Source organism: Anthonomus grandis, chromosome 6 (assembly GCF_022605725.1).
Source record: "Anthonomus grandis grandis chromosome 6, icAntGran1.3, whole genome shotgun sequence".
Taxonomy (NCBI): Eukaryota; Metazoa; Arthropoda; class Insecta; order Coleoptera; family Curculionidae; genus Anthonomus; species Anthonomus grandis.
This window is the reverse complement of record NC_065551.1, coordinates 7,252,256-7,277,180: the sequence shown is the minus strand read 5'-3', so window position 1 is coordinate 7,277,180 and position 24,925 is coordinate 7,252,256. Positions and strand designations below refer to the sequence as shown.

Here is a 24,925-nt window from a genome sequence, read left to right as displayed (position 1 = left end):
TCGTCCAAATCAGTCTTAAGCGTGGGTTACTGCGACGGGATACCTTATCTCATATGAGATTGGTGCCAAACTTAGAACATTGAATACCTATATTATTCCTAGCTGCAAACCATAGGCGAGGTGTTTGAGTAAACCATCTCTCAGACAATTATGTCAGATGCATTTTCCAATTTTTCGTACATGATATATTTTTCTTAATCCATGAATATTTTTTCTCGTGTTGTATTTTGTAACAGCTAGAAAATATACTCTTTAAAACGTTCTTTTATTTGCTAACAAATAATATATACTTTAAGAATAATCAACAAAGTTTTCAGAATAAAAAAATATTCTTAACAAAAAATTTAATGAATAAAAAGCAACTTGACAATGTAGAATACCTTGTAATCGTTTTAAATTCATTTTCAAATGGCATATGGCGTTGTACCTTTGTAAAAGAAAGGTTTTAACTCTTTTTGAAACTCCACAGGTCAGTATAGTATTATATAACTATAAATTAATTTTTTGTTTTCATCATATTTATGCTTTGAATTGTATATTCCAAAAACTGTTTCGCATCAATTTCGTTTTTTTTTCCTTTGTGTAGGATGAAAATAAATTTTGAAAGTGGTGAGAGGTATTTGATTACATTAAGAAAGGTGTTCATGTATGCGAATTGCACTTTCCTAAAAAAATTTTCGCTCAGGATATGTCGTAAAGTGATCGATTCTGAAGGGAGTATAGAATATTTACCACACACGAAGGCAACTTTACGACAAATGACATGTCGACTACTTGAAAATGCCGAAAATCGTCATTTAATGAACCAGGAAATGTTAAATCATCGTTATTACTTTTTTTTTATTAATAATGCAAAAAAATATATAAATATTAAAACCAATATAGGATACAGTCATTTTTTGAGAACCAGTTTTAGTTTTTTTTTTATATTGGTTAATAATCAATTTTATAGAAATAAATTTTTAAGCATATATTTAATTATTTTCACATTGGTTTCAATTAATAACTACTTTATCTAAAGAAACTTTTTTTTCCTGTTAATTTAGTTTCCTTTTACTGTTAAATTTTGCACTTTATTAAAATAATTGTAACTGCAACAATTATTGCTTATATTGTGCGATGATGAATGGTCTGCGGTTGTTTGGACTTGTTATGTAGGATGATCTTGAAATCTTATTGAGCAATCATTATTGAATTACAACAAAATTGATTTACATCATAATGATGAGGAAGATACTCAGAAAAAATTCAAATGCAGAGCTTGAAGTCTCTTTTAGAAGAAAATTTGTATTGTTTAACTTACATATTTAATTTGTGCATTTTTTCCCTTGCGTCACTCTAATTTTTTTTTAATATAATAAAAAAAATTTGGGAGTAAACAACACATTGCCAAATTTTATATTTACATTTACTTTCAGCTGCCTAATTATCATTAGGTGTATATAACCATAACATTATAAAAAGTTGGGTTCAACCAATCCTTTCTGATCAACAGCGTCGATGTGGCAAATTCCTGAAACTAGTTTTCGTTCATTTTTGGGTACACACGTTTAGCATGCAGATCAGTCTCCTTGGTGTGAACTGTGAAGCTAGCGTCTGATAGATATCCAGCAACCAAGTCGAAAACCCAGCATATGTCGTTTGCGATCAACCTATTTATAGTACGCGTCCGCTGTTATTTAATCGATATTATAATGCCTGTGTCTCCAATAATTTCGACCGTACACTAGCTTCTAACACATTATTTTGCAGATAACTTTCTTTTAGGACCTGTCATTTTACCAGGTAATTTGACTGGTGATTCATTTCTGTTGTTTCTACAAAAAATACGGTCCGATTTGCTTGATGATTTGCCTGTAAATTTAAGACAAAATCTTTGGTTTCAACTCGATGGTGATCCGGCTCATTTTGCTATAAATGTTGTGTATATAAATGAATGGAGGTCACGTAGAACAAATAATTTAGGGTCATTATTCTTTGATTTTTATTATAATAAGTAATTTAGCATTAATTTAGAAAACATAATTTACGTTTATTTTGTTAACTTGTTCAAATGTATCTAGATTTTAAAATTAAGATATCTAATAAACGGATTTTCAGGCCGAAATTAACTAGGAATACTTTTTTTATAAGAAAAGTTTGGATAATTAGAATTTTTTTCTAGAACTTTATTATACAGGAGTACAAAAAAGTTTTAACATATGCAATATACCGCAGATGGCGCCCTCTGCATGGTTTAGCGAATCCGTGAACGGATTTCAATTTCTTCGTTTCAAAAAAACCCCTCACACCAAATTTTAATTTAATATCTGATGAAACACTCTTTTTACTTCAAAAAAACGATTTTATATTTCTCATTTTGACGCCCTATATATTGAAATATAATATAATTCAAAAATGGCATAACGAAAGTCAATATTTTGGTCCACCCTATATGTCGCCGGCGGATTGGCCTCCTTGTTCCGGACACCGGAATATATACATATATATAGTGACTAACAGTGGCAGTACAGTTATTATAAGTCCAAATACGACTTTAATCTATGGAGAAAGGTCATTAGAAGATCTTATAAGTTTCCTCTCACCTAAGATAAAAGCATAAACCATAAACCGAACCATTATATGACTACACCGATTTTCCGTAAGATTTGCGAGCATACTTAAACACTTTAGGATTCTCTAGAGTAAGAACCTCTGTCACAATATAACCTGAGCCCTTCGAAACTTTTTTGTTTGAAAACACTATATTTCTTGACCACCTACGACCAGACATACGAACCATAACTGGTCTGTTTTTCTGCGAGCCAGGTGTGCTTTTTTACACCAGCGCCAGCGTATGGGTACGCAGTGAGATATGTCGTTTTTATTCGTTTATTTTATTGTCAATTTTTAGCCGTTCACTAAATATTTGTACAGCCGATTCGACATCTTATACTGTTACCTTCCTGCATCCCGTAAATTATAAGGAAGTTCGCATTGTATTTGGAATTTGTCAATCTGGGCCTTAACTAGGCTTAACTACTTTTGAAGGTGGTAGACAATGGTACAGTAAAAACATCTTGTAGGACTTGCATTGTCTTATTTTTATTTAATGTAACACGACGTTTCGGTTGGTAAGTATCTCCAACCGTTATCAAGTGTAAACTGACAGCAAACTACTATTCTATAGGCTTATATACTAGATGTGTGCAGCGATGTGGAAGGGGAGGGAAGGGAGGGAAAGTCATCCGTGAAAAAGAGTTAGGGGGGGGGGAAGAGCATCTCTCTAGATCCTACACTGTCCTAAGAGTAGAGGCTTCCAGATGTTGGGTATATCGACGCTTGGCTGGCTGAAGATCCTCTGATTCTGTGAAATGAAAGCTGCCTCTACGAACTTTCGCCAGTGCTGTTCCTTGTGCAGAATCTTGGCTTCTGACCAATGGATATTGTGTCCATTATGCCACGCGTGCTCTGCTATTCCGGATTTGGAAACCTCTCCTCTTTGGGTCCAGCTGCGATGTTCCTTCGCTCTGATTTCTAGGGGGCGCTTCGTTTCACCTATGTATGAGTCACCGCACTCACATGGGATCCGGTAGACGCAATTTTTGGTATCCACCATGCCATCTGGTTTGGTCTTTGATACCACGCTTCTGATAGTGGTGCTAGATCTAAAGGCAGTTCTAATATTGTACTTGCTGGCAATGCGTCGGATTTGTTCCGATGTACCCCTAATGTAAGGTATGGGTAGAAGTCTGGTTGTCGTGGTGGCCTCGTCTCTGATTTGATTTGGACGCGTCCGTTGGATGGTCCTACTTATTAGCTTCTTTGGATATCCATTCTGTTGTAGGTCTTTGTAGATGGTATCCACTTCAGTCTTGAGATCCTCGTCGTTTCTACAGATGGTTCGATTCAGTGTAGGATCTAGAGAGATGCGTGTCCTCCCCCCCCCCCCCCCCAACTCTTTTTCACGGATGACTTTCCCTCCCCTTCCACATCGCTGCACACATCTAGTATATAAGCCTATAGAATAGTAGTTTGCTGTCAGTTTACACTTGATAACGGTTGGAGATACTTACCAACCGAAACGTCGTGTTACATTAAATAAAAATAAGACAATGCAAGTCCTACAAGATGTTTTTTAGGCTTAACTAGTCCTAGCTTCGCGCCTTTGAGATTTCGGACTTTTTAAATTGCGAGAACTGTTCTTGGAGCATGTTCAGACCAACATTAAACTCATTTGACAGTTGATCAACCCAACTATGCAATTCCTTTACACTGGTGGCTAGTAGAGGACGTGGCTCAATTTCCTCTCTTAATATCGTTAAAAAAACTTCTCACTGGTTTCGTACATAAACTTGCACTTTAAATATTATTAAAAAACTTATATTTTTTAGAGCTATCTAGCACGCGTCTATTCACTACAAGGCGCCATCTATACTCCCGAGGGCATTGCCTGCAAGTCTTTAATGGAGTTATAGGACATGGGCACTTTATAAGTTTTTTAAAGACCTTAAATCATGAACACGAATACAAGAGATCTATACTTGGTTGGAGCCAGAAAACCAGAGTTTAACAAAGAAGTCGTTAAACCCTGAAATTCTTTGACTGGATTTTTCATGACAATTGAGAGTTAATGAATTCTTTAGTTACCTCGTTAAGATTTTCTTCTATAAACTGCAACTTTTCATTATAAAGAGACTTTAAAGAAGCAATTTACGCTCTTTAATTTTTTAAAAGTAACCTCAATGTATATAACGTGCTCTTGGTGGATTATGGACATTATACATTGCTTTTGTATAACAATTTCCTGCTTAGGAGTTAGGCTATCTTTTGAATTTTTTTTGTTTATAAAGCATCACAAATGTTTCTGTGATGCTGTAGATTTTGTGTTTTTTATAAAAGTGTATGACCAGCATCTTTGGGATAATGGATGAATTTTTCGAGTTATCTTTTGAAAAACCAGCATTAGTAGGCATAGGAATGCCTTTTCCATTCTCTAAGGGAAAATAATATTTATCAATAAAATTTGTTAAAATATTGGAGCAAACCCTGATAGTATTGATGGTGAACTAAGGATTAATTGATGGTAAATTAATACATTTTGAAAAAAAAGACCCGTTAACTTTCATGTTTTTCCACTCATTTAGCTCATTTTAGCCACAATTTAGCCCATGTTATCTTCACCAAGAAACCCTATGTGTAAAAAACTTACCCCATTACAAATTCTATGCCCTCATTTCACAAAAAATAAAACTTGAAACTAGAAATTACGGTTAATACTTATTTATTCAAATTTTTCTTGAGAGCCACGACGCGATACCTTCCCAAAACTAAAAATAAAAAAGTTAATGTCAAAAATTATCAAAAGTGTCACTAACATCACTACTGTCAAATTTTCCTAATGTCAAGTCACCCTAAGATGGCCGCCGAAAAATTCCGTTTTGGCGAATCAAGTTTCATGGGGCTGACTAATACCAAATACCATACACAAAGCTATAGAGAAGTAATGGTTGAATACAAGCTGATTCTTTTGACAAATCTGCTTGCGTCCTCTCGCTTGGCAATGGAATCTGTTGTTATAACTGGTGACAGGTGACAGTTCAGTGACATGCCTAATTGAACAAATCAAATTGATAAAAAGGCATTGCCAGATTAAGGCGCGAAAATCAAGCAAACGCATAATCAAAAAAGTTACTTTTGGATTAGATGTTAGCATCAGATATTGATCAGGATAAAACAAAACTCTTTAGCTTTATTTTACATATCTAAATGAGTTAATGTACTGCAATAAATAATCAGTTAACAATAGTGTAATATATCACCAATTTTAAAATGAAAACTAAACAATTTTGGTTAATACATTTATTATTTATTTTTCCTTAAAAATAATTAAGTACTTAAAATTGTATACAATAATTTATTATAACATATATTATATAAATTAGAATTAATCTAAAAAAGTATTTTGTTAGCACTGAACTATGCCTCAATAGATTAGAAAAGATTGTGACGATTTTTGTGCTATTTTCTTATCACACATCTAAAGACATTATTAGTAGGTTAACAATATCTCTATTTTATTATCATATTAAACATAGATTCAACAGAGGATAATAATATATTAATAATGCAAAAATACCATATATAAAATATTTATCAGTGAAATACAAGACTATATATAGAGTGTTCCATAAATAATGATAAATAATTAAACAGCAGATTCCTTAAAAAAATGAGGTAAGTTAAATTTTCTAGTCCGAAAGTCAAAGACAACCAAGCTCTAGGGTGATAAACTTAATGTAATTTTTTTGATTTTTTTTAATCATTTATTCTTCGTTTTTAACAAAATTTGGACAATAAGTTTTTTCCTATACGGCAAATCTTAACATTAAACTTTTTTAAAATATCTCATAGAGGGCAATTTATTAAAGCAATTTAAATAGTTTATGAATGTCATTTGTTTTGAGTGTCATTGAAAACTTTAAATGTGAAGATCTCGAAAAGGATTAATTATAGCGAGATTTTTGTAGTGTACGTTTCTTAAGCAAAACTGTGTGGACAATGAACGTTTTTAATACAAAATTAAATTTTGCTAAATCTAAAAAAATTAGGGAGTTTAAAAAATAATCAAAATGTTGCTAGTGGTGCCCTCAATGACAAATTTTTAAAAAAGGTTAATTTTAAGACTTGCCATATAAAAAAAACATTGTACAAATTTTGTTAAAAACGAAATATATTTGCTAAATTTAAAGCCAAAAGTTCAAAAAAATTACTTATTAAATTTATTAATTTAGTCTGTCACCCCGTATTTTGCTTGCCTTTGAGTTTCGGACTAGGAAAATTTAATTTAACCTCATTCTTTTCTTAAAAGGAATCTGCTGTTAAATTATCTACCATTATTTATGAGACCCCTGTATAATATAATAATAATAAACGCTAATTATATGTAAATAAAAGGCCGACAAATTTATATTTGTGTAGTGCAAAGTCTGATCTTCAGCATTGTGACCCGAAACCCGTATATAATTTTTAAAGTTAAAAAAAAAAGTTTAAAAACAGAACATGCTAGACCCAGAAAGAAAAAAAAGAGCAAAAAACATAAATAAAATATAATTACACCAAAATTAATTATTCTATAAAAATTTATAATAATATTATTTGTAAAAAAAAATCTAAATTTCACTGCTGAATGAAATTTAATATATACTAAAATATATTTTATTTAATATATACTTCTTTCTGTTTCCTAAACAAAAATTAAACAGATTTTAAAAATTAATTCAAAAATCTATAATAGAGTAATAGAACAATATATCTATCCGCAATACAAAATAGACTCTTTGAAAATAACTTATAATAGGTATGGCATACAGTGCTTTCATTTCAAAACGGTCCACCCTTTATTTAAATAAATAAATAAAATATTCATTATTTTTAGACATTTTCGCTAACTATTTCCTTACACATTTACCGATTTCATTTTTTTTGGTACCGTTGAATAGAGAATTTTACGCTGCTTACTATGATGTATCACACGATGGGGGTTCCCAGTTGACATATTAAAGTGAGGTTAGCTGAAGGTGAGGAGGTGATTGACGGAACTTCAGTAAATGCATAATTAAACGTCTCCCTGTATATCTAATTTGACGTGTTTTTTTTTTTTTTTTTTTTTAAGAGTTATTTTTTTGAAGTTATTAAGGGTGGATCGTTTTGAAATGAAAGCACTGTATATCACTTACATAGTATATATTTATTAATCAAAAAAAAACTTAAATGAAAGACAAATGCCTGCAGAAAATAAAAATAAACTTAAAAAAAAAAAGTTATAACAAAAACATTTAATCTGATCCATTCTGGATGCTAAGCTCTTTTAAAAATCTAAACTAGATTCTAAATATCTGTCTCTCTTCAGGGAATACAGGACGTGCTATGATACGAGCATGAAATAAAATTAACAAATAGCAAAGCAAAGCTTTAAATAAATATGTATTGTAGTGTAAGGCCAGTAGTATAAGTAGTGTTATTAAATTTAGTTTTTGTAATAGGGTCTGAAGTAAATTGAAAAAACCTTTTATTACTATTTATCAGAATCATTTAAAATGTACATACTCTTACAGGATGGATATTTAAAGAAAAATTTTAATCTATTTTTTTGGTTGTGAGAAAAAATGAGGGTCCGACTGTTTGTAATATGTATTTATAATGATACAGTTAAATATTTCATTTAACAAATATTTAAATTTTAACAAATATTTAATTTAAATATTTGAAAGGTGAAACGTCTTGATTGAAACCACCTAAATTTGATTTTATTATAGACTAAAAATTAAAAATACAAAAAAATAACAGTAATAAATAAAATAACATTTTCTTACCGAAAACCTAAAATTGCTGCAAATCAGTTCAAATATAACTTCTGATATTGAACGAGACCCTTGTTAGGAATAAAAAGTAATTAATTTAAAATAGCATCCTTAAAACAAACTCAACCCACGAATACGGCATTCATTGAAAAGCAAACTCAAATGATGTAGTCAATGTCAAAATTGAATCAATGCCAAACCACGTCATTTCTGACAATTTTGCCAAGTGAGATGGCCGACATACGATTCCGATTTAAGCCATATATATCTAGGTATAAGCTTCATACTTGTGATACCATACGAAAGGTACACCATCCAAGCCTAAACAACGAGCGCAGTTGCCGAATACCTTTATCGAGGGTATATTTCCGGCAAAATTGACAGCGTTGCCATTCTGTATGGAAATTTGGCGATTTAAAGAATCCAAATTAAACATATTAATTGTTTTTAGTGATTAGTATAAATATAGTACAAAATAGTTTTAGTTATCAAACTCTTTTTTTGCTTTATAATAAAGAATGAAATTCAGTTTCTGTTAATTACAATAAATTAAACACTTATTTTTTTCTAAAAGCAGCCAATGTTTATTTTAGAGTATTCAATATTGTAATTAACAATGAAGATATAACTTAAGAGAACAAAACTAAGTTAAAAATAACTTTAATTTAGGTTGGGATTAGCTAAAATTATAGAAACTTTTATCTGTAGAGTTTCCCCCTCTTTGACAAAAAGTGCTTAATCGATAAATAAAAATCGACAAAAAATATTAAATTATCGACATATTTTGTTTTGTTATATTTTAAGAAGATTTTGTTCAGAAGCTGGCATCTCTTTCTTAGCCTAGTTACGCCCCGCTATTGAAAAAATTAGAATTAAAAAAAATAATTCCAGTAATATCACATTGCCATTTTTATTAAGTACCTCGGTCCCCAATTATTTATTTTTCAAAAACTCAAAGACTCGCCCCTTCAATGAAACACCCTATACATCTCCCTTTAAAATATATTGGACTGTAGTTTTAAAAAATAACTTTATTAATAATAACCCTAGATTCAGAATCTAATGAAGTTACGATGGAAATTGAGGAACCATTTACGCCGACATGCGGTATAATCCAGAAAATGAGTTACGGCTTGGGTCATGTTTTAAATGACCTTTGTGCTGCTATGTGGTTCTCTTATACTCTTTTTTATCTCCATGTAGTACTAAGTATTCCTAGTACTACTGCTGGAACCTTGCTAATGATAGGTAAGCATAATTTTACTTTACATTAATTCTTTAATTTTTATTTGATTTGAAATTTATGAAATCTGTACAATTTTACCGTCAGATCGCTTAAACAATCCTATGTAGGTATAACCACGTAACGACCGTTTTTTTAAGTTAAAAACTATACATTTTAGCAGTTCTAATGTCTAGCAACGGCATTATTGGTATATATGCTATAATTATTCCAGTTGCTCTGGCTTTCTCGATCTTTTAAGCATCTGTATATACCACAATTTTAATCATCTTCAAACTTGCTTATGTGAATGCTACTGTTGTACTGTTAAGATTCTTGCGTTAGATTTTATTCGCCAGAAGGAATAAAATTTATTTTTGGTTTAAGGCTCTGAAGACCACAAAAGTTTAGCTGTTTTTTGTTGAAAAGACGTCAAAAAAAAAGAAGATATTTAGTTGTTCCTAGACTACTAAAATCTGTATAAAGTTACTAGATAAGGATAGGCTATTGAGAGGTAAAAATATATTTCCCCTCTCAATAGCCAATACCAGTTGGAATCGGCATAGCATTTTCTTTTTCGCTTGAGTTTTTGGCTTTTATATATTTTTGTTATATGTTGTACCCAAGAAAGAAGTTGGTTAGTCACGTATATATATAGATCTAAACACAAGTTATATAGAATTTTTATTTTAATTACTGAAAACATTGCTGTCGTTTTGGTTAATCTTTGAGATACTAAATTTTAGGTGTACTTGTAAAAATTGCTAATTTGGGAAAAAATTATAATTTTGAAATTAAATAAATAATAGCTAGTATCACAGTAAGCCTGACCTTAAGCTTATGTTTGAATGATATATGGATAAAACTTATATCTTAATATTTCTTCTTATTTTCCTCTATTATCTTAATATATTTTGACTTAAAATATTACCAAATGGTGGTTTACTTTATTATCATAAAACTTTAGTAGAGACTGTCTTCTATTTAATCAATGAAAATTAATAGAACTTTACTTTCTGTGTATTTAAGGACAAGTAATCGATTCTGTAGCTACTCCTCTGGCAGGATGGGCCATAGACCTTACAGGACACAGAAGGGCGTGGCATTTTGGAGGTATATATTTCATTTCAAATTTATGTATACTACAAGTAAGATTTAATTTTAGGAACTATAGCAGTAGCTATAGGGTTTTCATTACTATTCTCCATAAAACCAACGGAACTAACGACGTCTATATTGGCCTACTATATTTTAAGTATATCGATGTTCCAGATTGGCTGGGCAGTGGTGCAGATATCGCATCTTTCTATTATACCGGAGATTTCGAGGAACCATAGCCATAGTTCAGACTTAACAGCCATAAGGTAAAATATTACAAAATAAACATTTTAGTTCTTTAGCACCCATTTAATATTTGAGACTAGCGGCTCACGGTAAATTTTTCGAAGGTCAATTTGCCAATTATTGATGTCCTTAAATTGATATAAAAATACAAAAGACTGGTTCGTTGGGGTCTTGCTTGTACTCGAGGCAGATTTATAGTATGTTACAAAGAATACATACATACTACAAGAATACATTCCATAATGTATAATACGTTTTAAATTATAATTATGTGTAGCAAAAATGAAAATAAGACCGTTTTAATATAAAATGAAATGAAAATTTAAATAAATATTTAAAACATTACAACAATCAATATAATCCTTTTTTAGATACACCGCGTCAGTAACCTGTAGTATAATAGTTTATCTAATTACTTTGGTCGTTTTGCAAACCGATGATAATTCTACAATAGGACCACAGGATTTTTATAAGTTTAAGGTAATACAATTTAATTTCTTATTCTATTGAAAATTTAATTACTATTTAGTCCGTATACTTCAGGAAATAGCATTATTAATAGTCTCCATGGGATTACTAACATCCTTATTCTTCTATTGCGGACTTTTGGGTACCTACGAAACGGAATATGAAGTAATAAGAGAATCCGATGACGTAAATAACTTGAATACTAAAAGTAACCGCCATTTCTTAAGACATTCTATAATTTATTTGGTTGCTTTAATGTAAGTACACATTTACAATCAGTTTATTCAATAATACAAACATTTTTAGGTACATGGCTTCAAGATTATTTACTATTCTTAACCTTATTTACATACCACTATATCTAGATGAACGAGGGGCAACAGAAGTGGTAGAAAAAGAAAAGATGCGTCAAAGGATTGCAACAATTCCATTGGTGTCTTATATTGCTTCGTTTTTAATGTCATTGTTTCTTAAATTTAAAGGCCAATGCTTACCCGATAAGGTAAGTATATATTGACACTCATAACCCAAAACTAATAATAAGAACTTTTGAGCTTACCTATTTGATTGGTGGAACTGTTGGTATAATATCTTCAATATGGCTTGGAGTAGGTATATCACCGAACTCGGATTCTGAACTTTATGCAATTGCCACACTTCTAGGTAAAATGAGTTCACTAATTTTTAAGAAATTAGTAATAATAAATGTTTCCAACATATTATTAAATCCTTGTTTCAGGTATAAGCGGATCTTCAACGATGGTTGCTAGCCTGTGTTTGACAGCTAATTTTGTCAAAGCTAATGGATATGGTGGAGGATTGGTTTATAGCATTGTCACGTTTACTGACAAGCTTATATCTGGAGGAGTTGTCTTACTAGTTCAAAATTTGTGAGTAAAATATTAAACAGGAATATACAAGAAACAAGAATAACCCCAATATAGTTGCCTTTAACGATAATCTATTTTCTATTAGGATTTATACGGTACATTAAATTGTACCAATATTTTTCACGGAACACAATCCAAGTATCTATAAAATCGATTAGAAACCAATAAATATCTTTTTTATAAAAAATTGACTATAATTCAATAAATAAAATAAAACAATAATAATAATAAGGAAATTAAGCATCTGAAAAATGATGATGAAAACCCCTTAAGGAATGCATCTATAAGCTAATGCAGAAGTCGACGCTATTATCCACATCTCGAATTGTCAGAAAGTTCATTGGAAACGCAGATAATGTCAACTAGTTTAAGAAACATATGTAATTTTAGTTTAAGTGTATTATGTGTAAATAAAGGTAACGAACAGCATCCGATAACATGGAAAGGACTCCATCACAGCTGCATCAATTCTATAAAATGCAAACTTTACGCTTTATTGGGATCGTACTATTTTAACTGATCAAACTGTGAGTAGTAACATATCTGACTTAGTTTTAGTGGATAAGCAGCATAAGATAACAACAAACTCTTATCGAAGTGGCTATTCCCAATACTAACAATTTAGTTCAAAAGCACGCAGAAAAAAATTCAAAGTACCGCGACCTAGAAGTACGGCTACAGAAGCAATAGCAAATGAATGTTGTTAACTCTAATTTGCTCTGCCTGTCGTAAGATGCGACTAAAATAGCAATCTAGACTGCCAGGGATAAACGGTGATACACTAATGAAAATAGAGAATATAGAAAGCTATGGCTCCTGACCCGTTTACTTTGTTATTTCATGTGCTATGTGACAAGATCAATCAGTGTTTTCCTAAAAAGAAGCTTAAAATGAAAAATAGAAAACACAGCAGGCCTCAGAACTTCCGCTTTTTGGCTAAGTTGTGCAAGTATACAACTAATGCAAACATTATTCTTTATCATCAGAAATATCGTAGTCTGTACAGAAAGACGATAAAAGCAGCAAAAGTTAAATATTATAGTGACCGCTTGAATCTGTCCTCAAATAGGCAGAGAGAATGTTGGTCAATTATAAATGACTTCAGGCATTCTCACAAGAAAGTTTCAGAACCAGAAGTAAGACCAAATAGTTTAAATGATTATTACTGTAAAATTCCTCATTTATTGCTCAAGGATGTGAATACTAATATTGATCCTTTGCATTATATTCAACAAGTGTCAGTTCAAAATTCTTTTTTCTTTTATCCTGTTAGCCTTACTGACGTTAGAGATGCAGTTAAAAGCTTAAAAAACCATAAATCAGCTGGAGCTGATGGGATATCATCAAAATTACTACTCCTTTTGCCTGACTCAGCATTGAATGCCTTAGCTTCAACCATAATCAATTCCTTTCATAATGGCATCTTTCCAGCATGTTTGAAAGAGGCAGTGGTTATCCCTCTTTATAAGGATGGAGATTTGAGTGAGCCTTGTAATTTCCGTCCAATTTCTATATTATCTACCCTCTCCAAGATAGTTGAAAAACTTGCAAAAATCAGAATTTTATCTTTTTTGCAACATAATTGCATTTTATCTACAAATCAGTTTGGATTTCAAACGGGAAAAGGGACTCATGACGCTGTTTTCGGCTTTTTGGAGAGTGTCTATGTGTCCTTAAATTCTAGGGAGTCCGCGGCGGCAGTGTTTTGCGATTTATCCAAGGCATTTGATTATGTAGATCATGGAATACTGCTGTCTAAGCTCAATAATTATGGCTGGAATCCTATCTGTCTAATCGTACCCAAAGAGTTACAGTATCTGGATGTTTATCCGATTCCAGATCCCTTAAAACTGGAGTACCTCAGGGTTCAGTGTTAGGACCACTATTATTTTTGCTCTATGTAAATGATTTGGGTTCATTAAAACTGCAGGGCAAAGTGGTTCAGTTTGCTGATGATACCACCATTTTATGGAATCATAGAGATTCTGATAATGTTAGAGCCCAGGTTTTTAAGGATCTTAAGATTTTATCGGAGTGGTGTGCTGCTAACAGGCTTGTATTTAATGTGGGCAAAACCTTTATTATGGGATTAAAGTGTGACATTCAGGGCCTTATGTTTAGTGAAAACTCCCCCTTGCAAAACAAAGAAAGCTGTAAGTTCCTTGGTATTACCATTGATGGTCGCCTTCGCTTCGAAGATCATATCCTAAATCTTGCATCAAAATTATCCTCTGGATGCTTTGCAGTAAGAATGGCGGGGCATGAGCTGGGAGGGGTAGTTGCACGTTCAGTGTACTTTTCTCTTATTGAGTCCCATCTTCGTTACGGCTTGCCTTTTTGAGGTTTAAGCAACAAGAGATTATTAAACATAATTTTTGTGATTCAAAAAAAGGCAGTTAGATACCTATGTTCCGCTGGGTTAAGAGATTCTTGTAAACCTCTCTTTATATCTCAAAAAATCCTAACTCTTTTTTCTGTTTTTATCTTAGAAACAGCTACTCTTATTCATAAATGTCCTAAACCTCCCTCTGATACTGGTCATATGACTCGCCAGGTTAACGATTTTCCCTTACCAATCCCTACATCCTCCCTCACAAAGAACTCACTTATATACCTTAGCAAAAAAATTTACAACCATGTTCCTCTATGTATGAGACAAATTTTAGAAGTTAAGAAATTCAAAAAGAAATTAAAATTACTTTTATTATCCAGGGCATATTATAGCCTTGACGATTTTTTTAATGATACCTTTTGATTTGTGCCCTGACATCATTTTAGTGTTTTAGTTTTGTTTCCTATTAAATAATTTAATTTACTTCCTCTAAATTCTGTTTTATTGGCAGCTTTACTTATTTTTAAATCAAATTTAGCAAAAAGATGCTTTTTTTTTCAATCTGTTTTGTTATAATTAATTTTGATTAGATGTTATGTTGTTTGAAATTTAAAGTGAATTTGGAATTTTTTAGTTTTTAGGATGCTTGTACACAAGATTTTGTTGTCTTACGTAATATAGCACATTTTCTTTCTTTCTTTCATCGGAGAAGAGCTGCCACCTGGTGATCGCCAGGCCATGTTTGGACCAGCACTGGACGGACATGACAGTTTACCAACCGTCGTTGGCAAGGTGCTGAGAAGGCAGGGTCCTGTTATACAAAAGGTCATATCTTTACCTCAATGTAAAGAACCATATGGAAGGCATATTTCTAGCATAGTCCTACCTGTTGAAGGTCTAGAGACTCATCCAACCAGGAATTGGTACAGCTCGCTTGAAGTGGACAACGTCCATGAATGAACCAATAGTACATATTTTCTGAACATTGTGTTATTTTTAAGAACAACCTAATCCTGGAAACCCATTTTCATTGAGCGAGAAATTGACGCTGAAATAAACAATGAGAAAACTTTAAATGGGCTATAGGATTACATACGAAATGATAACAACCAACAGTGCTACGGAAGAATGAAACCTACAACATAAAGAAATAGGAGAAGTTCAAGAACCGCAAGCTGAATTTTGAAGCGACTACAACGAAGAACAACTGAAGAAGTTACTGTTATGAATAGCAATGCTTTTTAAAATTGTGACCATTATTTTACTTGATGTTCTTCAGAACTGAAGAGCCAACACTACTGTGGGAAACAAGATTAAATAATAATAAACTACAAGTTATCAGAAAAGATATAGGGCAGCTAACGGGATTTATCGGAGAACTGCGAATTCGAAAAGTGCACAAAAATGGAGGCTGTTGTGCATCAAACATACATGCATAATAGGACACACAAAGTCATAGCCTAGTCCAGTCATAATTGTTAAAGGAGCGGTTGTTATAAATCAAATCATAGCCTTCCAAAAAATAAAAATAAAACCACGTTAAATTATACTTGAAGTCTTAAGTCAAGACTATAATATTAAAACTAGAGTAAACCTGTCCCAACAAACAGGACTGTCAGATATGTCTGTTCTTTTCCATCGACGCCCATGGCAGACTCCTTACAACAATTCACCTTGTATTACTAACGTATTATATTGAACTTAGTAAACTTTGGATATTTTAGGTCTGAAGATTTGTCATAAATATGTTTCTTACTTTAACACTACATCATCACACTTATACTAGATTATATTAACTGAGTTCCACTCTTTAAAACTAATAATGCCATTACGGTGACCAGAAAATATCTCTAGTTATCCTTTTCGTCCTTTCTTTTTAAGACAATATTGACATGTTTTACTACAAGGTCTTTTCAATAAGCATTTTTTTTTCATGTTCGCTTTTCGGATATTCTATTGTAAAGTGATACTCTTGCGGTCGTTGTAGTATACCGTAATTGTATAACGATATTTGTCCTTTTTTAGGGTTTTTGAACTGAAACAGCCATTTCAGAGAAGACTAGTTCAGGCCTAATAATAAATTGTTGACCAGACAAATATTTGTAGAAATGTACACTAGCTCTAACTGTTACTAATAGCTCTCGTATGATTACACAATAATCTCATTCTGGCTTTGGCAGCGTTTTACTAAAATAAGCCCAATATCACTTGCACGCTATCTTCATATTTTTGTGAAAAGACAGCTTGAATTCCAACATTGCTGGTATATCCCAAATACGATTCTTCATAGTCTGTTGTCCAATTAAATACCATTTTGTCCTCCGTGAACTTATGTATACATTTTGTAAGGTTGACAAATTTCTTACAATACTTCTGTAATATATACAAAGGCCCAGAAAGCTTCATCACTGGTGGTTTTCACTGGATCGTGGCCAATTTTCGATTTTTTATACTTTATCTGCATCAATCTTGATACCATTTTCTCTTATACCATGGCCGAAGTAGCAAACTTTTGACTCAGGAACACACTCTTAATTGACAATGTCAGATTATAATTTTCAGTTGACTCGCGCTGACTGTTTATTCGTTTTTTTATTAATTGCTTTTAATGACAGGAACTTTCTGTAGTGAAAACCTATTTTATTTAAACTATCAATTTTCGTCATCTGCCTACGTGAAAATTCCCTTCCGATAGTGAAAAACACCGAGTTAAAAGAACATATTAATAAACAAGTCATTTCAAAAGTCGGTAAAATCAATAAGAACTTGCTCTGGAGCAGAAATAAATAATGATCATAATTTGAATATTATGAAAATCAATAAGCGTCGTCTTAAATACGTTAACCGCCCCAAACCACCAAAACGCATAGACATCATAAACATTAAGAAGCTCTCCACCAATTTTACCATCGAACATCAAGTCAAGCTTAGTAATTTAATAGAAAATAAATTGCTGGAAACAATACTTTAGGACCTTATTTTAGTGACCTTATTACCCGTTCGTTAAGTGTCAATGAAAATATTCGATGCACAAAAATAGTCAAGTAATTTATTTACACTACTAAGCACGATCACTTACGATTGTTATAAATATTAATTTATACCGTATTCATTTACTACTGTTTGTGTCCGATTTAAATATCGCGCCAATATCCCAAACTCAACTGTTGCCCTCCAGCGCCAGCGGCGCCGCGTCTTTGTATACTCGGCAAACCACTGTTCCGGAAGGTTCGCTAACCTTTCACACGTCTCCAGAGATGTCGTTCGGTGTGCCCACATGCGTTATTTTGGAATGACGAAATAGCTGGTATTCCCAGCGTTGCAAATATTGTTAACTATTAATAATAAACGGCCAAAAACCTTAAAACTACACCCAAATTCCAATAAGATCAACCACCGTCTCTAAAGAAAAGGTAAAATATGATATAAATATATTCATCAGGCGGTATTTAGATTTAAGAATTTAGATGCATTGCGTCCCTTCTACTGCTTCTCTAAGACTTAATAGGAGAATACTAAACATTTCCTGAACTAAGAATAATAACATCAAATAGTATACCTAAAACCTATACTTAAATAGACTGCTCTGCATCCCTTTCCAATTGGCAAAAACACGTTAGGATATTCGCAGAACGTTTTACTAAGATTTGGAAACTCATGATGAATTCCGTTCAACTGAATGAATTTTAGAAAAGCATATTTTCCTAATGCATAAGGTGCCTAATCTTTAGCCTGAAAACATTATCTAAAAGCATTATCTATAGCTGCATTATTATTAGTCTATTGTCGTAGTGATGTAATTTTAAAGTTCTTGTAAATCCATATTTGTTCCCATTTTCAGGTATCTAAATATGCCATTTTTATTCATTTTTTCGCTTTAACCTTTTAACCTTGTCTGAGGCACTAGATCTATAAGATGTATTGACGGAACCACTTAATTTAGTGATGGACATGTTATATGTCCGAAATACGTCGGATTAATATTATTTAGATAAATTTAGTGGAGGATGACTGAAGTATCTTTAGTTACCCATTGATCTATTAACTCCACTGCAAGAATGGACTACTTCTTCAACATTATCCAAAATGTCTTAAAATCAAATATTTGTTAAGTATCATTTCATGTATTTTCGAGTCAATATTGACCTAATAAAATATGAAAAACGAAGCTCATTTTACAATACTGACAAAGCTCATCGTCTATATAAAGACTTAGATTAAGGAAAGGCCTTGGGGAAGAAAACTTGAAATGTATCTACTGAAAATATTTATCCTTATAGTGAGGTTATAGGATTATATATGGGAATTATATATTTTTTTGTTATAACTTTTAATTTTATTACTGAATTTTATTCATATTTAATTGACTTTTATGGTGTCCTAATATTATTATACGAAAAACTAATGAAAATACTGTAAATTTAAAATGTATTCCTTTTACGTGAGTATTATACATAATGTTATGGTTTTCATTTTTAGACAATGTACCCCGAAATCGTTGTGCCCTCACTACTACGAACATGTCCTCTCATATATTTGTGGAATTGTTTCACTAATTGGCATTATATCCTTGCTGATTTTGGAATTAGAAATTAAGAAAAATGGAATGAAAACTGAAATAAAAGACTAAACCAATAAAAGTTGTTTTATTTGTTTTCACGTATAATATTCTTATAATAAATCATACTTAATTTTTATGGTTGATTGGGAAATAAAAACTGGAAAATTCGACTTTAAATCCAATATACTATGTTTTTCTATGAAATTAAAAAAAACACTAAAGTTACTATCTCGCCATTGGATTTTTATACTCCGAAACTGGCGATATATACAAGGGATTCATTTCATTAAGTTCTTTATTTGTTTCCACAAACCTTTTATATTCCGCCTTTTCTTCTCGATAGATTTGCCATTTTTTTATTAAAATCATTATTATTCCGCCTAAAAATACAGCAAAAAAAGCCGCTAAAAAAATAATTTTTACTAAAAATGTTCACTCAAAAGCTTAAATGCAAACCTAAGCCAGCACCAATTCCTTTAGCTTGCTGTGTGTAAACGCAGTTCTTATTAGTTGTAGTAAGATGAATGGTGTTATTATTGCCCTTATGATAACAATAGTCTATGATGCACCTCTGAGTATTACTATTATAGTATACTAGTTTACATACTTCGCTTTCTAAAAAAAACATTTAAAGCTACTAGTTCTCTATTATTTTCTATACACATACGACAAGTTTCAGACTCCTTTTCAGCAACTAAGACGCCATCTGCGTAAAACTCCGTGGTATTCTCAGACAAATATTCTTTCATATAATTATCGTATTTTGCGCAAAAAGTATTCTGCTCTTTAATGATTTCACAATACGTTCCTGTGGCGCCATCGGCGCAGTGACATTCGTTGCACTCGCATATACCGTTTTTATTACAATAAGAACCATCTAAAATAGAGCTATTAATTGGGAATACGAACAAAATTATATACATTCTTATACCTTCTTCAAGATGACAATTGTCAGTAGACTCCTCACAGCTACAGTCATCCTTAGTATAGCCTTTACGACAATTACAAACTCCTTCATAGCAAGTACCTCTCCCACTACAAATTACAGTAGTCTTTGTTTTTGGATCTAGGCTATGAGGGCATTCAAACTCACAGAATTTGCCATTGTACCATTCTGGACAGCTACATTGTCCGCAAAGACAATCACCTCTAAAAATACATTTTTAATTACAAGAAAATTATGTTTTATTGGTGTAATGATCTTATTGGTCTAAGTAATCTGTATATTATAAACATGACAAGATTTCTAAAAATACGGTTGCGATGATCGAAGTCTTATGGAATATACCGACTAACCTATCTTTTTGTTATATAAATTTTCCTGCTAACTTTCTTTTTTAAGTAATTATGCTAAAATACCTTACTTTACAATCTGAACTAATAAGAGCTTATTAAAACTTATTATAAATATTTTTAATAATAAGTTTTATTAATCGAAAGATTCAAGGTTTTTTCGATTAGCTTATAAAGGTCGTTATTATAGAAAGTCCACAGGAAACCAACATATACAGACCGATCTCTACCAGTTCTCATAATTATTCAGCTCCAAGAATTATAGTTGGTACCTTTTTATTATTTCATTATTTTAAAAGAAATCGTTTGATTTTTAATTTTTAACATTTAGATTATTTATTTTGTTTAACAAAGAGAACATCACCATATCATCAAAAAATCAGTAAAGCACTGTTCAGAGTGGGAGCGACGAGCGATAGCGTTGCGTCGAGCGACGCGACGAATGTAAAACAACCTAAAGTTACTAAATAGAAGCATTCAGAGTGAGAGCGATTAGCGCGGAGACGCGGTGACGTGACGCGACGCGACTGCGACGAAAACAAACGGAATTGTTTTTCTATTGCGATTTGGCGCGATTAGTGGCCCTTATTAACCCCTATAAACTGTTTATCTATGATTAGTGGTTAATATGGCTTCAACAGAGGAGGACGTTTCTGAAGTTTTAATTGCAGAAATTCAAGTAAGACCTGCACTTTGGAACACAAAACTGGCGTCATATAAAAATAGACATTTAAGGGACAAACTTTATACTTTTTTTTTAGAGGTGGGAGAGAGTTTGGGATTATCAAGTAAGTAAAAAAACACTAGTATAACTTAGAAATTATTTTATTAATTTTAAGTTACAAAACTTATAATAAAATATATAAATTCTAATAAATTCTCCTCGGCAAAATACTATTTAAATAAATTTCGAATGTTTATCGCCGTATTAGCTGCTCTATTATTTCGAACTGTCATTCTTAGGTTTAAGTTTATATTGTTTTGTTTATTCTCTAGAATACATGCGCAACTATACATGCGCATTTAATAACATTAATAGCGGTTTGTTCTTTAAGTAAAATACTTGTATCAAAAAATCTAAATTTTTGATATAATATACCAAATGCATTTTCAATCCATTTTCGTGCACATGAAACACGGTCATTGAAACGTTGCTTTTCATTATCGAAAATTCCATTTCTTGATCTTAGATACGGCCTCATTAGATAGGTTTTTAGCGGATATGCCTCATCACCTATCAGGACATTTAGTATAATAATATTAGAATTTGGCAATGCTCGGTCTGGAGGTACATTTAGTCCATTTGTCTCTAACAAATTGTAAAGTATCGAAGACTGAAAAACACCACCGTCACTTTCAGATCCTTTTGCACCCACTTCTATAGTGATAAATTTTTTGTTAGCATCGGCAACCGCTTGTAGTCCGAGAGAATAATATTTCAAGTAATTAAAATATGTCGTTCCACTTTTGGGAGGACATTTTATTTGGCAGTGCTTTCCGTCAATAGATCCAAAACAGTTTGGAAAATTCCACAATGCATTGTATTCTTTGATTATTGTTTCCAACTGCTCTTGACTAGGAAATGGCATGTAATCTCCTTGTAATTTTCCCCAAATAATGGCACTTGTTTCCTTTACGATCTCAGAAGCTGTGGAGTATCCAACTCTGAGTTCGTGTCCCAAATGTTTATAGGTTGTTCCCATGACAAGAAATCTATAATAACAAATTAAAGCTGAGTGAAATGCAAATTATATTTTTATACTAGCGCCCAGTTAATATGCGACAAAGATGCTTATATGTCTTTTTATTTTTTTCTCTTAGTTTCACTTATTCTTGTTGTTTAAAGAAAGCATTTTTCTTTTATGTATCTACAATTTTATCTATTTTTTCACCCAATTTCTTTTTATGTCCTATATCGATAAAATGTTTTAATACTCTTTGTTTCGTACGTTTTCAGTCTAAGAAAGATCTAGTAACAACATCGCAAAACAAATAAGAACTTCTATTTATTTTGCTGTCCGAATTCCCATTATTTCATTTACTATAGAATGGTAATGCTTAAGAACTAATAGATGTAAAATTATTTTAGAGGAAACTGTAGCCGCTCGTTGAAAGAATAAAGGACACGTATCGCCGTGAGTTGAAAAAAATTCCAAAATCTCGTTCTGGAGATGGAGCCAGGAACTTTTCGTCTTCTTGGCCATATTTTCATATGTTGTCGTTTTTAAAAGATATTATGACTCCGGCCACCAAATATGGGAACTTATCTTCTTCCCAGCATAAAGATAAAGATAATTCTGAAGTTGACGAGGACTCAGAAACCCAATCCAATTTTGATCCAAGATCTCCGGATCCGGTATCAGAATCATCAGCGTCGCAACCTGTGACCAGATCATCATCTTCGGCTTCTTCTAGAACGACCAAGACGAACAGAAAAAGGCTGTATGACATCAAAGAAGACCGTTTTTTTTTAAGTTGAAAACAAGAAGCTGCAGCTCTTATCCCAAACCTTGGTTCAAGATCCACCTGTAGCAGCTCCAGAATGTGATGATTTAATTTTTTTTAAAAGTCTGATACCATATATGAACAAATTTCAACCGATTCAAAAACTGAAAATAAGAAGTAAAATCCAGCAAGTCATTATAGACGAAATGTCGGGCACCGAAACCTGGAAACCTGAACCACAACAAATCCATTCTGCCAACAATTTTTAACACCACTGCAGCCACTATATCCTAATAATAGCATTATTCAAGAGAGTACCACATCAGCATTTCCACCGGAATTTTCTAATTACCCATATACATAATCAATAAGTAAGTTCCCGATATATGTATCTATGTAGGTAATACATTTATATTTTGTATATTGTGTATATTTTGTTTAAGTTGTTTCTTTTATTACTTAATAAGAATTCATGTTTTTTTTTTGTTAAATAGATTTTTATATACGAGTATGTACATTTAAATGTTTTTTTCACTTACCTTATAACAATGACAAGTCGTTCTGCAGGTGATATGTAGCGGCTTCTGACGAAGTTTGTTTGTGTCTTCTCCAGATAAGAACCAACGTTTTTCAGCAAATTATCAAACGTTTCGATGGACATTCTCAGGTAGTTCCAAAATCAGTCTGGATATTTTCTTAATTTAGAGTACAGATGGTGAAATTCACCAAACCTATATCTAAACCTATTTATGGGGTGAATTCCTACTTTTTTGTTTAACCATTTAAACTTATAATAGCGTGTCCACTAACAAAAACAAACGAACTGCTTTCGTTGGAGCCACTTTATGAACTGATGAAAATAAATTCGTAATTTTATTAAATTTTCAACGCGTCGCGTCGCTCCGTCACTCTGAATTACTAACCGCGATGCTCGTCGCAACGCTATCGCGACGCGACGCTCGTCGCTCCCACTCTGAACAGTGCTTAAGACTTAAGAAAAAGGTTCCTAAAATAAAAACCTTACATTCCTATTATTAAATTTCTTACCCTAAAACAAAATACTGCAATAAAAAAGAGCACACAATTTTTTAATTACAAATTACAAAAAGTAAACAACAAAACTAGCTAAAAGTACTGTGGTCAAGATATAGAACTATTGAAGGTGATTTTTGAAAAAGAAAGCAGAATAATATTTTTTGGAACCTAGATATCTAAAAACATTTTTGCTTAAAGCTCAGATAACTTGAAATTGAAAATAAATCAAGTTAATTGCTTTATCTAGAGAGTTTAAAATGTATTATACATTCAAAATATAATATTTTATAAGTAAAACTAGAATAATAAAACCGTAATTTTAAAGGTGTACCAAAACAAAATCTTAAAGATAATTCTAAACAAAAAAAGCTAGTCTCCTACAATCAATCTTCATCTTCATTCTGAATTATTTGTTTTAAACCTAAGAGGATCATTTGTTAGTACAAGTCTTTATTTCTACAAAAAATAAAACATATTTTCATTAAGCTTGATCATCAATATAGCACCCGTTCCCGTTTTTTAAATTAATATTATGACTAAAAGCTCCCTTTTTGCTGAAAAATTATAAAGAAGTCTGATGTGTGTCACATATATTGGAAAAAACGAAATTTAAATCGTACCTTTCACAGGCGAGTTAGGTGTCAATGGTCATCCTTTTAGGATATATTATAAAAGCCGGCATATTTATGAAGTATCTATTAAGTCTTGAATATCAAAATATTAATAAACATGTGTAATTAGGTATATTATTAGATATAATCTAGCAAGTTTATTGCTTATTCAAAAATGCTGCAAAAGTGTGCAAAAATGAAGGTAGTATCTGGTCGATATCCAGCGACCAAAATTCAGAACGCAGCATAATGTCGTTTGCCAGCAACATATTCATAGTCGGCGCCCATTATTATTTAATCAATATAATGCCCGTATCTCCTAGAATTCCAAAGGAGTTTTAATAATTTTTTGTCTAGATTTTAACAACGGATAACTAAATCG

General features: G+C 32.0%; 3 protein-coding genes across 3 annotated transcripts in view; 1 reads left to right on the top strand and 2 right to left on the bottom strand.

The window, feature by feature from the left end:
* Nucleotides 1-5,211, bottom strand: part of LOC126737765 (enoyl-[acyl-carrier-protein] reductase, mitochondrial) — an 83,362-nt gene extending 78,151 nt beyond the window's left edge. The window contains exon 1 of the mRNA XM_050442809.1: nucleotides 5,192-5,211. Coding sequence (XP_050298766.1) covers nucleotides 5,192-5,196 — 5 coding nt within the window. The 5' untranslated portion in view covers nucleotides 5,197-5,211. The remainder of the gene's footprint in view (nucleotides 1-5,191) is intronic.
* Nucleotides 1-19,238, top strand: part of LOC126737757 (major facilitator superfamily domain-containing protein 12-like) — a 25,567-nt gene extending 6,329 nt beyond the window's left edge. Inside the window, exons 2-10 of the mRNA XM_050442787.1 lie at nucleotides 9,393-9,590; nucleotides 10,594-10,677; nucleotides 10,730-10,928; nucleotides 11,280-11,388; nucleotides 11,452-11,633; nucleotides 11,683-11,878; nucleotides 11,931-12,039; nucleotides 12,116-12,266; nucleotides 19,078-19,238. Coding sequence (XP_050298744.1) covers nucleotides 9,416-9,590; nucleotides 10,594-10,677; nucleotides 10,730-10,928; nucleotides 11,280-11,388; nucleotides 11,452-11,633; nucleotides 11,683-11,878; nucleotides 11,931-12,039; nucleotides 12,116-12,266; nucleotides 19,078-19,228 — 1,356 coding nt within the window. The 5' untranslated portion in view covers nucleotides 9,393-9,415 and the 3' untranslated portion in view covers nucleotides 19,229-19,238. The remainder of the gene's footprint in view (nucleotides 1-9,392; nucleotides 9,591-10,593; nucleotides 10,678-10,729; nucleotides 10,929-11,279; nucleotides 11,389-11,451; nucleotides 11,634-11,682; nucleotides 11,879-11,930; nucleotides 12,040-12,115; nucleotides 12,267-19,077) is intronic.
* LOC126737746 (integrin beta-nu-like) overlaps nucleotides 19,230-24,925 on the bottom strand; it is a 24,876-nt gene continuing 19,180 nt past the window's right edge. Inside the window, exons 10-13 of the mRNA XM_050442767.1 lie at nucleotides 20,091-20,308; nucleotides 19,827-20,036; nucleotides 19,616-19,774; nucleotides 19,230-19,563 (exon numbers count right to left, since the gene is read on the bottom strand). Of these exons, the coding sequence (XP_050298724.1) occupies nucleotides 19,385-19,563; nucleotides 19,616-19,774; nucleotides 19,827-20,036; nucleotides 20,091-20,308 (766 nt within the window). The 3' untranslated portion in view covers nucleotides 19,230-19,384. The remainder of the gene's footprint in view (nucleotides 19,564-19,615; nucleotides 19,775-19,826; nucleotides 20,037-20,090; nucleotides 20,309-24,925) is intronic.